The following is a 15,781-nucleotide window of genomic DNA, read 5'->3' on the forward strand; positions in this document are numbered from 1 at the left end:
ACCAAAGACAGGGGAAGCCCACTGCTCAGTGAGGAGGGAGAAACAGTAACAGGAAACTTGGAAATGGCAGAGATGCTTAATGACTTCTTTGTTTCGGTCTTCACCGAGAAGTCTGAAGGAATGCCTAACATAGTGAACGCTAATGGGAAGGGGGTAGATTTAAAAGATAAAATAAAAAAAGAACAAGTTAAAAATCTCTTAGAAAAGTTAGATGCCTGCAAGTCACCAGGGCCTGATGAAATGCATCCTAAAATACGCAAGGAGCTAACAGAGGAGGTATCTGAGCCTCTAGCTATTATCTTTGGAAAATCATGGGAGACAGGAGAGATTCCAGAAGACTGGAAGAGGGCAAACATAGTGCCCATCTACAAAAAGGGAAATAAAAACAACCCTGGAAACTACAGACCAGTTAGTTTAACTTCTGTGGAATCATAGACTATGAGGGTTGGAAGGGACCTCAGGATATCATCTAGCCCAACCCACTGCTCAAAGGGGGACAACTCCCCAGACAAGTTTTTTTTTAAACCCTAGTTCCCTAAATGGCCCTCTCAAGGATTAAACTCACAACCCGGGGTTTAGCAGGCCAATGCTCAAACCACTGAGGTATCCCTGTGTCAGGGAAAATAATGGAGCAAGTAATTAAGGAAATCATCTGCAAACACTTGGCAGGTGGTAAGGTGATAGGGAATAGCCAGCATGGATTTATAAAGAACAGATCATTTCAAAGCAATCTGATAGCTTTCTTTGATAGGATGACGAGTCTTGTGAATAAGGGAGAAGCGGTGGATGTGGTATACCTAGATTTTAGTAAGGCATTTGATACGGTCTTGCATGATATTCTTATCGATAAACTAGGCAAATATAACTTAGATGGTGCTACTATAAGGTGGGTGTATAACTGGCTGGATAACTGTACTCAGAGGGTAGTTATTAATGATTCCCAGTCCTGCTGGAAAGGTATAACGAGTAGGGTTCCGCAGAGGTCTGTTTTGGGACCGGCTCTGTTCAATATCTTCATCAACGACTTAGATATTGGCATAGAAAGTACACTTATTAAGTTTGCAGATGATACCAAACTGGGAGGGATTGCAACTGCTTTGGAGGATAGGGTCAAAATTCAAAATGATCTGGACAAGTTGGAGAAATGGTCTGAGGTAAACAGGATGAAGTTTAATAAAGACAAATGCAAAGTACTTCACTTAGGAAGGAACAATCAGTTTCATACATACAGAATGGGAAGAGACTGTCTAGGAAGGAGTATGGCAGAAAGGGATCTAGGGGCTATAGTGGACCACAAGCTAAATATGAGTCAACAATGTGAGGCTGTTGCAAAAAAAGCAAACATGATTCTGGGATGCATTAATAGGTGTGTTGTAAGCAAGACACGAGAAGTCATTCTTCGGCTCTACTCTGTGCTGGTTAGGCCCCAATTGGAGTATTGTGTCCAGTTCTGGGCACCGCATTTCAAGAAAGATGTGGAGAAATTGGAGAGGGTCCAGAGAAGAACAACAAGAATGATTAAAGGCCTAGAGAACATGACCTATGAAGGAAGGCTGAAAGAATTGGGTTTGTTTAGTTTGGAAAAGAGAAGACTGAGAGGGGACATGATAGCAGTCTTCGGGTATCTAAAAGGGTGTCATAAGGAGGTGGGAGAAAACTTGTTCATCTTAGCCTCTAAGGATAGAACAAGAAGTAATGGGCTTAAACTCCAGCAAGGGAGGTTTAGGTTGGACATTAGGAAAAAGTTCCTAACTGTCAGGGTGGTTAAACACTGGAATAAATTGCCTAGGGAGGTTGTGGAATCTCCATCTCTGGAGATATTTAAAAGTAGGTTAGATAAATGTCTATCAGGGATGATCTAGACAGTATTTGGTTCTGCCATGGGGGCAGGGGACTGGACTCGATGACCTCTCGAGGTCCCTTCCAGTCCTAGAGTCTATGAATCTATGAAAAACTGCTTATTAACTCGTGTGCACGGTTGCAGCAATTAGCTAAGCAGTTGCAGTGACTGCTTGTGCAAACGATCATTGTGATCTGTAACTGGCTGACTGTGTGTCAAGCGACCATGGCTGTGGTTGGAACTGTGGGTGCTACTGAGCACACACATTCCATTCCTGGAAACAGACACCAATGCATTTTTCGTCACTGAGATGCCCACGTTTTTCATATGTATATTACAAATGGCTTTGTGAGTCATGATCAGATTCTGTCTCAAGCACTGCTGGTTTGGTGGCTGTGCAGTGAGGTGGGCCAGAATAGGTAACTTCTTGGTCAGAACATACCTCATAAACTCAAATACCTCATGGAACCAAATGCTGTAGGTGATAGAGCTGCCTTGCTGAATCCCAAGGAAGAGGAGAGGTACCACAAAGATTTTATCCCCAAGGAAGGGGGATCCCACATTTCAGTGCTGCAGCTCTGTACATCTACCTCCATCCGAGCCTCACAATGTCTCTGTCTCCTTGGGGTTCTCCATCTCATGTGTTACGTCCTTCTGGCTGAGGGGGACTCAATGGAATCCCCTTCAAAGCCCCTAGTCAAGCAGAGAGCCTCCCCATGTAAATGGAGGTTCCCCCCTACCTGGAGCAATTCCAGCCATCTTGGGAGCCGCAGACCAGCACAGAGAATTGAGCCTGGGTCTCATTCCACATGGCAATGCAGGGCACCGGGCACCAGAGCACTGGCTTGGCCTCCCAAGAGTGAGGTGTGAATGTTCTGAGGTCTGTGCAGTAGAAGAGAAACTCCTGTGATCTGTTTACATTGGTTCTTGTCTAGGAGTCAATATGGGGTTTTTGGACCGTCTCTGCCAAAGACTGATTCAGACTATTGGTGAGTAGGAATTCTGTCCAGAAGCGTCCCCCACGATACAGATTTACCCCAGTTCCTCTCTGATTCCTATTGCCCTTACATAGAATCAGTCCCACGACACCTCACCCCACCACTGCCCTTCTGAATTACAGGATGGACACCTTTCCGAACGGACAGGACAAATCTGGACTCCAGCCAGCCAGGCCCCACTGACTCTTCTGTCCCAGGTAGGAGTCAACAGCCTTTTGCTGTGACAAATCACCACATGTCTATTTCTGTCCCATCAGGAAGTTCCATCCCAGTGCACACAGGATCATTCAGTGCCTCAGTTTTCCTAGCTTCATAATGGGGCTAACAAGACTGACAATCTTCACTGGGGTCTGGAAGGTGTGGGTAATGTTTGTAAAGGGACTGGAAGAGGAAATGCCCGATCTCAATGTTAAGTAACATGACACTGTCTGGGCAGTGATTGGTGGAAATCCCTCGCCAGGGGTTCCATAAGGTGCAGACAGTTCCCACACAGTTGTATGTCCCTGTCGCCCCCAGGGCATTCTATTAGTGACCATGATTGCAGGAAATTAACCCAGCATCTGCCTGTATCCACAGACACAGAGGAGCAGAAGGCGGCCCAAAAACAAGACCCGGCACCACAAACCCTGGCTGCAGGAGCGGGCAGCCACTGCAGCACTTTCTGTGCTGAGCCTCCTGATCCAGGTAGGCCCATGCCCAGTATTGAGTGCCAGGAATAAAGCCGGGGAAAGTAGCCACAGTGACATCCAAACCCCAGTGCTGAGAGGGCAAGAAGAGACTCCACCCAGGCTCTGTGCTCTGCTCTGCACATGCCCATAAGCCACTGCCCTCTGCTCCACCTTACACGCCAGCCTCTGTGCCATCCCACGCTGGGCTAAAGCCCTGCTGCCATAGGGCAGCACTGGAATCATCACTGGGCAGCCTGGGTGCCAGTAAAGGGGGAACTGACCCACCAAGCAGCTCCCTCGACCAGCTCAGCTCCCCAGTGGCTCTTCATAAGAATATAAGAATGGCCATGCTGGGTCAGACCAATGGTCCATCTAGCCCGGTACCCTGTCTTCTGACAGTGGCCAATGCCAGGTGCTTCAGAGGAATGAACAGAACAGAGCAATTATCAAGGGATCCATCATCCCCTGTCATCCAGTTCCAACTTCTGGCCATCAGAGGTTTAGGGACACCCAGAGCATGGGATTGCATCCCTGACCATCTTGGCTAATAGCCATTAATGGACCTATCCTCCTTGAATTTATCTAGTTCTTTTTAAACCCAATTATACTTTTGGCCTTCACAACATCCCCTGGCAATGAGTTCCACAGGTTGATTGTGCATTGTGTGAAGAAATACTTCCCTTTGTTTGTTTTAAATCCACTGCCTATTAATTTCATTGGCTGACCCCTGGTTCATGTGTTCTGTCAAGGGGTAAATAACACTTCCCTAGTCATTTTATGATATTATCGGTCTTATTATCTATCCCTTTCCTAATGATTCCCAACATTCTGTTAGCTCTTTTGACTGCCGCTGCACATTGAGTGGATGTTTACGGAGAGCTATCCACAATGACTCCAAGATCTCGTTCTTGAGTGGTAACAGCTAATTTAGACCCCGTCATTTTGTATGTGGGATTATGTTTTCCAATGTGCATTACTTTGCACTCATCGACACTGAATTTCATCTGCCATTTTGTTGCCCAGTCATCCAGTTTAGTGAGATCTCTTTGTAACTCTTTCCAGTTTACCTGGGACTTAACAATGGTGAGTAATTTTGTATCATCCACCTATTTTGCCACCTCATTATTTTACCCCTGAACAGCAAAGGCCCCAGTACAGATCTTTGGGGACCCCGCTATTTATCTCCTTGTGAAAACCGAAAATGTATTCTTACCCTGTCTTTTAACCAGCTACAGTCCATGAGAGGACCTTCCCTCTAATCCCATGGCTGCTTACTTTGCTTAAGAGCAACCTTAGTTTCCTTCTGTTCATTTTAGGCACCAAGCGAAAGGCCTATTTGTCACCCAGGGGACAGCTCGCCCCAATCAGCGAGGAGGAGGAAACGCCAAGGAAGACCAGCGTGAGTGAGGAGAGAGCGGGAAATCCACAGCACACTGGGGAAGTGCCCATGGCACAGATGGTACAAGGTTCCCTCCATCACCAACTCAGCCTGGACTCCCGCCCCCTACTGCCTTTCCCACGACACACTGACCCTCTAAGGCTCTGACTCCCTTTCCTCATCTCTTGCTCCCAGATTCACTGCCATTCTCTGGCCCTAGAGAACATGCTCTGACCCCCCCTTGCCAGGGCAGGTGTTGCAGACGGGAGGAGAGAGGCGACTCCATTCCCAGCACCTGGCTCTGGTTTCTTTCTTCTTTGCTGGCTGGTCAGCAATGGGCTGCATTAGGGAACCAGGGAGAGAAATAATCCTGAGCTTCACCTCTCCCTAGAGTGTCCCGCGCACTCACCTCTCCCTGGGCCCGGGGCAGGGTTAGCTGTTAGCCCAGCTATACCTGTGGAGAGCAAGGCTCCGGGAGGGGAAGTGGCTGGCCCAAGGCCAGAAAGCAGGAGTGTACATCCCTGGTACACTCTGGAAGTGACCATTGTAGGAGGTGAGCAGGCAGAGACAATGGGCCAGATCCTTGGCCCCAGTAAGGCCGCATGAAGGGACATTAAGCTCTCCCTTCCAAGCTCCCGCGTGCTTTCCTCAGCCCAGCACGGGGGCAGGGAGGAGCCCTTGGATGCTGTCTCCCCATCCCTGACCTGTCTGCGTGGGTCTCTAGACTGTCAGCCCTTCAGGACAGACATTGTCTCTGTCTGCATTGTGCTGCACCCAGTGCAACAGGGCCTGATCCTGACTGGAGCCTCTGGGCGCTGCCATAACATCAGTAGTGATAAGTAATCAGGGCAGGCCCCGCTCTTCCAAACCACGCCCCGCCATCCCTGCCATCCTCTCAGCACACACCACCCCAGCTGGCGCCCGGTACAACTATCCTGTTGAACCAACCCTAAGTGATACTAGGCTAGTGCAAACCAAGGGGTCAAATGCCCCTCCCAGAGAAGGGAGAGTCCGGCACCAGCTGGAAGCTGCTCTCCACCAGGCCATAACTTTATTCCTTCCAAGTCTGGGTAGTGGTAACCCAGCTGCTGATGGAGACTCTACACATTGGGGCTTGTCTGCCTGACACGTCATCGCCATGCCCTGCGTCTCTTCTCTTGCACAGGGCCTTGCTTGCGTGAGGGACATGGATGAGGCTGCCCTGAGGAAGGACATTGGCACCCTCTTCCCAGCACTCCACTCCATGGTAAGAGATGCTGGGATCACTCAGGCAAAATCCCGGGGCCTGTTGGCTTAAACTGGGTAGGCTGTGGGAAGAGCTGTCCCTGCCTCATCCTGTTCCCATTGGGGGATGGATCCTAGAGAACTCTCCTTTGGTTTCTTTTCCTCCCACTCACCCCACCCCCTTTGACCGGGAACATCAGCATCCCGCACCTTGTTCCAACGCTCCACATCTTCGGTTCCTGACCCGTCAAACTCTGCTTCTACATGAGCCATGGCCCCCGAAGCCTCGGCGTCACTCATAGACTGATCCAGCTTCCTGGCCTGTTCTTTAGATGGGAATTAGAATCTGCCTCTCCACCCTCACCCCTTCACTCTGCCATCCGAGGGCTTGGCCTGAGAGACACTTGATCTAGTTTGCCTTTGCTGCTGTTGCTTTCTTCCCCTAGGTGTGTCATCTCCCCAGAGAGGCCCTGGAGGAGCGGAGAGAGGCCCTGGACTCTCTGATCCATCTGGGTAAGAAACCCATTCACCTTTCCCAGAGAAGGAGATTTCCCAGAGCCTGCGGAATTTCAGAGCCCAGGCATAGAACTATATTCCCTTCCCCTTTATGATTCACTCACCCCAGTCTGATTCACTCCTCTTCCTGCAGCTCACTTGTTCCTGGTGGAGCTGCTCGTGTTCCTGTTCAGGAGGCTGAACAAGGACGAGGAAGAGGAGACCTGTGCCAGTCTCTTCATTCTGGACCGGATAGTCCAATCCAACAGTAAGTGACCCCACAGCGAGTCCTTGTCTTTTGATGTCTTATGGCCTCTTGTGCAGTTAGCAGCACTTAGCACTGGGCCTCATTGGGGGTCATTTATACATGTCTGCAGTAGATAATCCAAGTCCTGCAGCCAGGGCCGTAGCAACAAAGAACATGGCCCCCTCCGAACGGTGGCCCCCTCCGAACTATGTCCGGGCGGAGCCCCTTACAATGCAGAAACTGGAATGTGGTATTTATTTTGTCACTTTTAGGGGCCCCCTTCCTTGCGGGGCCCCCTCCGGTCGGAGGGTACGGAGAGCGCTCGCTACGCCTCTGCCTGCAGCCCCTCAGCCGATGCTGCGGCAATGAGAGAGGACAGTCACTGCTGGAACTGCAAGCGTGGGAAGATGCAGCTGGTTACCCATGGGGGTAACCTGCCAGGAGGGTCATGTAGGGACATTGAGGTTGCTCTAAGGTTCCTGAGATCTCAGGTCCCTGCACACCCCAGTTTAACATCAACCCTGCCGAGCCGTGTGTCTGTGTCTCTTACAGTTTCCGAAATGACGCACAATACCGAGAAGCTGTTCATAGCCCTGGGGCCACTCCTGCAGAGCACAAGCATACGGGTGAGTCTGGAACCATGGCCAACGCGGCCAAAGCTAGTGAATGTCTGCCTGCCAGTGCAGAGCCTGCCGGGACCCTGTGCATCGAAACACATGACCCATCAGTGCTCCATAGTGTAGGGCAGAAGGTGGGGGAGAGAATCCCTGCAGGGCTCCGGCTGCATTGTCATCTCTGGGCTGCCTAGCAGTACGTCACCAAACCCCCCGCTGAGAAAGGATCCCAGCCTGGACTGGGAGGGGACAAGGTCCCTCCACACTGTGTGCAAATCATTTCTGTTTCTCTCTGGGTCTGGCAGGTCAGAGAAGCCCTTGCTTATTTTATAAGGACAATGGCGGCCCATGGGCTCTTGGAGAAATCTGCCTCAAGACCCTTAATTGACTTCTTGGTGCGTCAGTGCACCCTGACCCTCGACAGCACGGTAAGAATCTGCAGAGACCTTGGTGACGGGAGTCCGTGAACAGGGCAGAACATGGGGTCAAGGGATAGGGAAGGGGGGCAGCTGCAGATGGGGATGGGCAGGCGATGGGCAGCAAATAGGACTTGGGAAGCAGATGGAACTGGGGATGGCACCCTCCGTCTACTGATGGAAGATGATGACAAATAGAAGACAGTGTTTTTTCCTCCCAGCCCATTCTCTCTGATCCCTCTCCCAGTTGCCATCCGGGCTCTGTCCCTCGCGCAGGGAGGGCAGGACCCCTGGCTTCCTCCTTCTCTCGCCTCACTGTGATCATCCACCTTAGGAGACTAAGCCATGATGGATCTGGTTTTCACCAGGCAGAGGGGTGGAGCCTAGAACTGGCTCCACACAGATCCTGGGCTGGTTATAGCACAGTCACAGCAAGGGTTGCGCCTTTTCTCTTCAAGCCCCATTTTCACCCCCTGCCATGCCCACTAGAGTTACCGTGCCACGAAGCTCTCCACCGAATCTAAATCTCCCTGGTGTCTCCCTTACTTCTCACCATCAGGAGGAAGCAGATGGGAGGCGCACTATGGAGCTCGAGGTCCGCCAGCTCTGCTCCAGCACCCTGCAGTCCCTGGCTGACTCCCCCAGAATGGCCAATGTAAGTAACCCTGCCCCTCTCCATTGGACACAGGCCTCTCTGGGTCTGAGCTTTTCGATGAGACAGGCCCCAACCAGACTTATTTATCTGAGCCTCCCCGCTCCAGAACATCATGGGGTTGGTTAAAATGGACCCTGGATCCGAGCCAGACCTGGGTCTTTGGAACAGGGAACACTCACCGGCTGAGTGCCCCTGCACGCCAGCGTTTGGTGTCACAGGGGCTCTTCTGCTCGAGTATCCCCTGTGGTCAGTCATGCTGGTTCTGCAGCTTCCATAGCTCAATCCCTCTTCATTGGTCCTTCTGTTAACTTTTCCCTGGCTGTTACAGGCTGGGGTCTATACAGCCCATCACATTCTTGTTTTGCAAAAGCCAACCCTAGCCCAGGAGTTCCTGCCTCTCACCCACACTACCCTGGTGCCTACAGGAGAGTCCACTGAGCTGGGAGACACTACATCCAAATCTCATCTCTGCTGATTATTGCTTAGGTTTCCACACACTGCACAGACCTGATTACTGACCCAGGCGTCAGAACGAAGCCTAAGCAGTCAAGTATTAGCCAGCCCCCTCCACACACTGAACAAATTAACAGCGAGGTTGTGCACGGTCACTTCAGGCAGAGCTGAGACTAGAAGCCACATTTCTAATAAGGCAGACCCAAGTATTGTGCACTCAGCTACACTGTCTTTCAGATTGAGCATGCCCAATATATGTGCTTTAGTTACTACAGGTGGGGATAAACCCCCGGGGATTCCTGATCTCCACTCTTCTATACAGTCTAGCAAAGAGTTGTGTAACCCTCTGGCACAGTGTGTGTGAAGTCCCCCTCTTGTCCACACAGCAGACAGCAATTGCGTCTGTGCTTCAAGTGGCGCAGGTCTGTGTGGGGATGTGAAGGTCAGAGCTCAAACCTCCCTGAGCGCCTGTCATGGTTTCACTTGATAGTATTGGGTTTCCTAGTCTCCTCTTTATTTATCAAGCTGGTGTATTGCGTTCCTGCCGTGAGAACACAGCCTTTCCCAGTGGGACTGGAGTTAGGAAATACTGTGCTGTCAATGACGATGCTACACTCTACAAAAGGCGGGGGGTCAGTCATGTGTCACATGATTTGGTGCTGGAGGCAGACACTGATAGGTGTGAAGGGGGAGGGAGTGGGGATCGCTGCATGGTTCAGGCTGGGCAGAGAGGTCTGGCTGGCGGTGGCGAGGCCAGGGGTCCTGTCTAGTGTAGGAAAGAGAGAGCTGGTGCAGGAAGAGGATATTTCCCTACTGAGATGGCTTTTCTCTGCTCTGCAGGTTTTATGGCCTGGGCTGCTCCTTCAACTGAGCCCAGCAGCCCATGGGCCAGCCCTGCCTCTCCTCCTGCAGACCTCGGTCGGGGTGGTAAAGAGGATGCAGGAGGAAGGCAGGCTGCCCTTGGCCAGGAGGTGCGGCAAGGCGAACAGAGGTGAGTCCCAGTATTTTATCCACGCGCTCTTAGTCCTTCTGTAGCGAGAGGCGTCTGCCCCCAGGTGGGGTGGGGATCAGCTCTTGGCTCTGGTTCCGGCTCACTGCAAGGACACAGCCAGCCGTCAAGGGCGCAGGCAGAGCTCAGAGACGAATGCAAAAGATCCCTCCAGAGCCTGATGGGATGCCTCCCCTTTCTGTTCACAGGGTGTCGGTCAAGCCCCAAGTCCACTCTACCCCAGGAGCTGCTGGCTCGGCTGCTGGTGAGTAACCCGCAGCCAGGAGGTTCCTTATGCTCAGTGGGAAGGGGCCGCTCCTGGAGCTGGCATGCAGTGTGTGGTGGCTCTTCTCCCCGCAGCCCCCAGAGGAGCTGGCTCGTCACATTCCTCGCGTTCATTGCACATCGACCCAGCACCTCTCGGCATTTAACAGAACCAGCGAGCTCTCTGAGCCAGCCACCTTCCTGGCTCCCCTGCTCCTGGGGCTGGACCGGGTCCCCCAGCACCAGTTAGTGCAGCCCTCGGATGGCTCCAATAGAAGCCAGCTGGAATGAGCCCTTAGGGACTGTTGTGCAGGCCCCCTCCTGCCCCCTGGCCTCCAGCATCCTCCCTTACCAAGGGGCAGCTGGGGAGTCCCTTTATGGCCCAGCTGCCTCTTTCGGGCTGCTTCAAGCTCCCCTTGTGCTGCTCTAACCTAGGCCAAGGATCTGACCCAGCAGCTGCCTGACGGCCTCTGGATAATCCTGTCTCCCTTCATCTGAGCTAGAGCCAGCCCAGGAGTGAGAGGATGGAAGGAGCCAATAGCTGGTCCATGGAGTGTCCCTGATCAACTGAAATATCCATCTCAATCCTGTCCTGGTTGTCAGCTCCACCTCCCTGCTGTCTCCTTCCCTCCATCACTGAGCTCTCCCCCTGCACCTGTAGGGAGCTCCCTTCTCACACTGCCTCGCAAGGGAGGGGTACAGCCACCTCTGCCTCTTTGTCCGCCAGATGCTCGGTGCGTCTTCGTTTATGACGGTGCAGGTCAGAAGGGCAGCCATGTTCCTCCTCTTCGAACTGATGAGCATGTTCCAGGCCGGGTCGGGCCGGTTCTGGAATAACTACAAGACGGAAATGCTCCTCTACGTGGAAGGTGAGGAAGGAGTGTCTCCCCTTGCAGGAGCAAAGGGAGGGGACACCGTGATGCTGGGCTCAGAGAGGGAGAGGCCAGGGCCTCCCTCTGAATCCAGTATAATATGATGCTGTGACCTTGGAATCCGAGAGGATCATGTCAGGATCATATCCCTTGGTTCATCTAGCCCAGCCCCCCATGCCTAGACAGGAAGGATCCTTTCCAGGACCGTATCTAACCTTCATTCGACATCTCACACCCTAGGGAAGGATCTTGGCAAGCAGAACTCCTGGGTATTTCACATCAAGGGGTTTGGGTCTGAGGAGCATTGTTGTCCATCAGCAATTTGCAAAGAGCCATGGGTCCCCTCGGGGCCCGTGAGTCGGCAGCTCCTCCCCACCCCCTGCCAAACAAGAGCCAAGTTGAAGGCTGCTCCTCAGTAGAAGGGTCTAAACACAAAGGAAACTGACCTGCCCATCTCTTCCAGATCACAAGACCTGCTTCTGCCAGAGGGAGTGGGAGCAGCAGCTGCTGCAGGTAAGGGTCAGAGAAATGGAGGGCTGGAAAGGAACTCAAGAGGTCATCTAGTCCAGCCCCCCTCTCCCCCCCCCCGCACGCTGAGGCAGGATTAAGAGGCCCCTCAGCAGCACTACATTGTGGGACAGAGGAAGCGGCTGAGTCCAGCAGATGCAATTGGAGAAGCACCAGGGGCAGCTCACAAGGATTCAGAAGCATTAGGAGGGACGTGGGGGGTGACAGTGCACGCTCCCTCTTCCCCTCCCCTCCCAGCTGTGGTGGGTTCCTGGCTGGAGCTATTGAAAGGACCAGTTTCTTGGCCCCTCTTGGTTCTAACTGGCTCTTCTTTCCCTGGCAGTTCCTGGAAGACCTTCTCTTTTTCATCTCGGACCACACCTGGCTGGGTTGTTTCATCACTAGTATCAGGCGCCAGCTGGCCTACGGTGATAAGCGGCCCGGTGACAAGGTCAGTGACCTGGAAGGAATTGGGGTTCAGTGCCTAGTTCAGAACAGCAGTCGCTAACCAGGGGCAGCTTGGGGTCAGTGAAACAGACAACTATACCCAGTGGGCTCTGTGCATGCCCCAATGCATCCAGCATGATGGTGTCTCTTTCACAGAGCTTTCTCTACAAGTGCTGGGGCACCGTGATGATGTTTTTTCCAGCAGAGAGCATCAAGCCCCAGCTATGGCTTCTGGTGGAGATGGTCGATTTCCGAGAAGAAGAGGAAAGAGAGGTGAGGTCTTTGCTCCTCCACTGTCAAGTGATCCCTCATTCTTTGTCAATCCCCTGATGCTACATGTGTATGTTCTGCCTTGGACAAGGTCCAGTGGATTGAAAAGATCTTCCTTATACCCATGCCCATGGCAATGACTTTGAGAGCCCATCTTGGCCCCTTGGCTTGTTGCTCAGCATTCCCAACCTCCATCTTTCTGTCTCTCAGGGATTCGCCCGAGCGCTTGGGCTGTGTGCCAGGCAACAGCTAGACGAGATTTTCGCCATCCTGGAGCACTGGGAAGAGTTTGTCAGCAGGGTGCAGCTCCAGCCTTCTGCCGGTGGCTCTCTGGAGGTACGGTCCCACCTAGCATCTCTGTTCTTTCATCCATCCCTTCATCAGCCTTTGCAGGTAAAGGGACCTGCCAGGGAGGACCCTGCTTCCCAGAAGCCTGTTCAGCGAAGAGCTGAATTTCCAAGCAGTGGCTCAGCCTCCGTGCAGGGAGCCCTTTCCTTACTCCTCTGTGGAGTTGCAATCACAGCACAATGGGATGGATCCGGGGGGAAGGTGGGTCCTGTTGTCTAAGCTCTCCAGGGTATCTCCTGGGGAGCTCAGACATGCTCCATGCAGCCCCATAAACAAGGCTCAGAGAGGGCCCAAAAGACACTGCCAAGCCATCAGCTCCCGCTGACACATTTCTAGCAGAACAGACCCTTGGTCTTCCCCTGAACTGGGCTATTTCACAGACCTTCCTGGCAGACTCACCAGGGCTGGCATGTCTGACATTAACCTGCATCCCCCCTTCCCCCGCACCACCACCACCACCACCTTCACCACCACCTTCTCTGGACCAGTGCAATCCACTGTAGTCCCAGTGACATCTCTGGAGCTAGGCTGAATTAAAGCAGCTGCTAGTGCGTCCCCTTCGGCTGCCGGGTCACCTCAACCACCCAATCCTGGGGAGCTGGGAAGGGCCTCGGAGTCCAGGCAATTCAGCTCAGCAGAGTAGCCTTTGGTTGCTAAGCTGGCTGGGTGAAAAATCCTCCCCTGGCCCCATTTGTAAGTTAGGAGCAGCTGGAGGCCATCCCTTCTCCTCACTCTTTCCTTTGCAATTCTCAGGAGCCAGCTTCCATCGAGCAGCTGAGAAGCCTCCTGCTCCTCACCTATGGGCACGTGGTCCACTCAGGCCCCACGGATCTGATCCTAGAGACCATAGGCTACAATATCCTGGCTCCCATGCGACAACATTATTTTCTGAGCCCACACGTAAGTCAGAGCCCTCCCCTGACCACCCACACAGCACCTACCAGGGCTATGCATAGCAGCACAGAGCTATGTCTTTGCATAAACTCAGCTCAGAGGGCTGGCCCTTTGCCCCAGGAGGGACAGGAGACATGGGAACAGCACCATTCTCTGTGACTGCCCCATCTCAATTAGCTTCTCTGATTCCAGGCCCATGGAAGCTAATGGAAGGACTCCTATCTGGGCCTTGTTAGAGTGTAACTGAGCATCATTTGGTGCTATTGTCCCAGAGACGACTGTACCCTGTTTGGTACCTCTAGGCTTGTGCTGCACTCACGGATCAGAAGATAAAGATTTAGGGCCTTTTTCCCCACACACTGCCGTCAATGGTGTAGCTGGACACAAAAGGCGCACAGGGGGATTCAGGCCCCAAGCCCGGTTGACAGGCTCTGGTGCTGAAGGGGGATTTTTGAGATAACTCTAGGTTGTTTTCTTGCCATCGGAGGTTTGAGGCCAACGTTCAGTCCTACGCTGGTTACGATGCCCCTATGCGCGTCCCAGCGAAAAGGAGAGGGGATGCTACTTTGGTTTAACTGAATGTTCTCTTTGGAGAACGGATGCCTTGGTAGGGAGAGCCCAGCCAACTGCAGAGAGCAGCAGATTCCTGTCCCAGATCGGCCAATTACGACCTGATTGTCAGGGGAGCTGAGCAGTCCCAGGGCCCACTGACAGCTCTGGGAACTGCAAGTGCTCAGCACCTCTGGGAATCAGCCCATTCCTTGCATTCATCTCCAGAGATATTCCCCTAGGCCAGGGGTTCTCAAACTGGGGGTCTGGACCCCTCCGGGGGTCACGAGGTCATTACATGGGGGGGTCGCGAGTTGTTAACCTCCACCCCAAACCCCACTTGCCTCCAGCACTTATAATGGTGTTAAATATATTAGAGAGGGTGTTTAATTTATTAGGGGGGTCACACCCAGAGGCTTGCTGTGTGAAAGGGGTCATCAGTAAAAATAGTTGGAGACCCACAGCCCTAGGGAATGCAAAGATGTTCCACTCAGCAAGCCAGGTCCTTTCCCTTAGGGCATGAGGGCAATCCCGCCTAGGACAGCAGCTCCCTTGTAGAGACTCGCCCTGTAGCCTTGTGTCTCAGCTCTCTATTGCCTGTGGCTGTTTCCTCATTGTTCTCTCCCCCTCCTGCCTGTGAGCCCAGGACCCACTGGTGAGATCTGCTTTTCTGAGAAGCCTCGCGCTGGTGGGTGAAGCTGTCACCCAAGTGAGCAGGATTCCCTTGGTGAGCCAGGACACATACACCGTGCTGTCCCCCCTGCTGGTGAGTGAGCACGCTTGGGTCCTGGGAGGGGTCCCTAGGGCAGATGCACGTGCCACAGTCTCTAGCATTTAAAGGCCATGTGCTGTGTTTGCGACCCGGTGCCCAGGGTTCTACATTGTGCACTGCAAACCCAGTGCTGATGCCAGATTCTTCTGGTGCGATTCCAGCCCAAGGAATTAAATGACACTATTTTCCATTAGCGGATTCATCCTGCTTACACCTGGGACCATTCCCCATCCCACTTCTCAGGGATCTGCCTGGCAGCCAGAAAGCGCCCTGGGGATTAACTCCAAGGGTTTTCACTCCGGGACATGATCCTGAGGAGTTAATAGGCGCAGCCCTCCCTTGGTTTGCAGGAAAATATTCGACCTCAGCTGTTCAGGACTCTAATGCTCCCCGTCACAAAATCGCCTCTGCCCAGATCCCCCTTCCCTGCTCCGTGGCAGATGCTGAAGTTTCCAGATGTGCCGTCAGGAATGGCGAAATAGGGGCTCTGGTGAATGTCTCCTGCATTCTGGCCACATGGCCGCTCCCAGGCCATCTTCCCAGCTCCGTGCCCCAGTGCACTGCACGCTGGGGCTGAGGGTCGGTGGGGGCGTCAAACTGCGTTTGGAGATTCCACGTCTTGCTGAGGAACCGGGCTCCCCCAAATTCTTTTGCCTTTGACTCTCTGCTTTGTGCTGCAGGAGATGCTCAGAGGCAAGGACCGGGCCCGGCTGCAGAGCCCCGATCACCAGCATGCCCTGCTGGCCATCTCATACATAGGGTACGTCCATGGGGCCTGACTCAGCTGCGGAGCCCAGCAGCCGGGGAGGGGCAGATGGAGGGAGAGGAAGTGGGGGAGGGACGAGCTGCAATAAGAACCGGAGGATATTTCTCCCTGGTGGC

At 53.0% G+C, this 15,781-nt stretch overlaps 1 protein-coding gene and 1 long non-coding RNA gene across 2 annotated transcripts; both read left to right on the forward strand.

Moving 5' to 3' along the window:
• The first annotated feature begins 4,750 nt into the window (after positions 1-4,750).
• Positions 4,751-6,744, forward strand: LOC135978132 (uncharacterized). The gene is made up of 3 exons (XR_010595568.1): positions 4,751-4,905; positions 6,050-6,130; positions 6,555-6,744. It is a non-coding gene; the product is annotated as an uncharacterized LOC135978132 (long non-coding RNA).
• A 1,036-nt stretch (positions 6,745-7,780) lies between these two features.
• LOC135978134 (maestro heat-like repeat-containing protein family member 1) lies at positions 7,781-15,678 on the forward strand. Its single transcript, XM_065579181.1, has 12 exons — positions 7,781-7,892; positions 8,440-8,535; positions 9,829-9,979; positions 10,186-10,415; positions 10,968-11,109; positions 11,576-11,625; positions 11,963-12,070; positions 12,223-12,339; positions 12,547-12,672; positions 13,438-13,584; positions 14,774-14,893; positions 15,580-15,678. Exons 1-12 carry the CDS (start codon positions 7,803-7,805, stop codon positions 15,676-15,678), a joined length of 1,476 nt encoding a protein of 491 aa, XP_065435253.1. The 5' UTR covers positions 7,781-7,802.
• Positions 15,679-15,781: the final 103 nt, after the last annotated feature.

This window comes from Chrysemys picta, unplaced genomic scaffold (genome assembly GCF_011386835.1).
Source record: "Chrysemys picta bellii isolate R12L10 unplaced genomic scaffold, ASM1138683v2 scaf135, whole genome shotgun sequence".
Lineage (NCBI taxonomy): Eukaryota > Metazoa > Chordata > Testudines > Emydidae > Chrysemys > Chrysemys picta.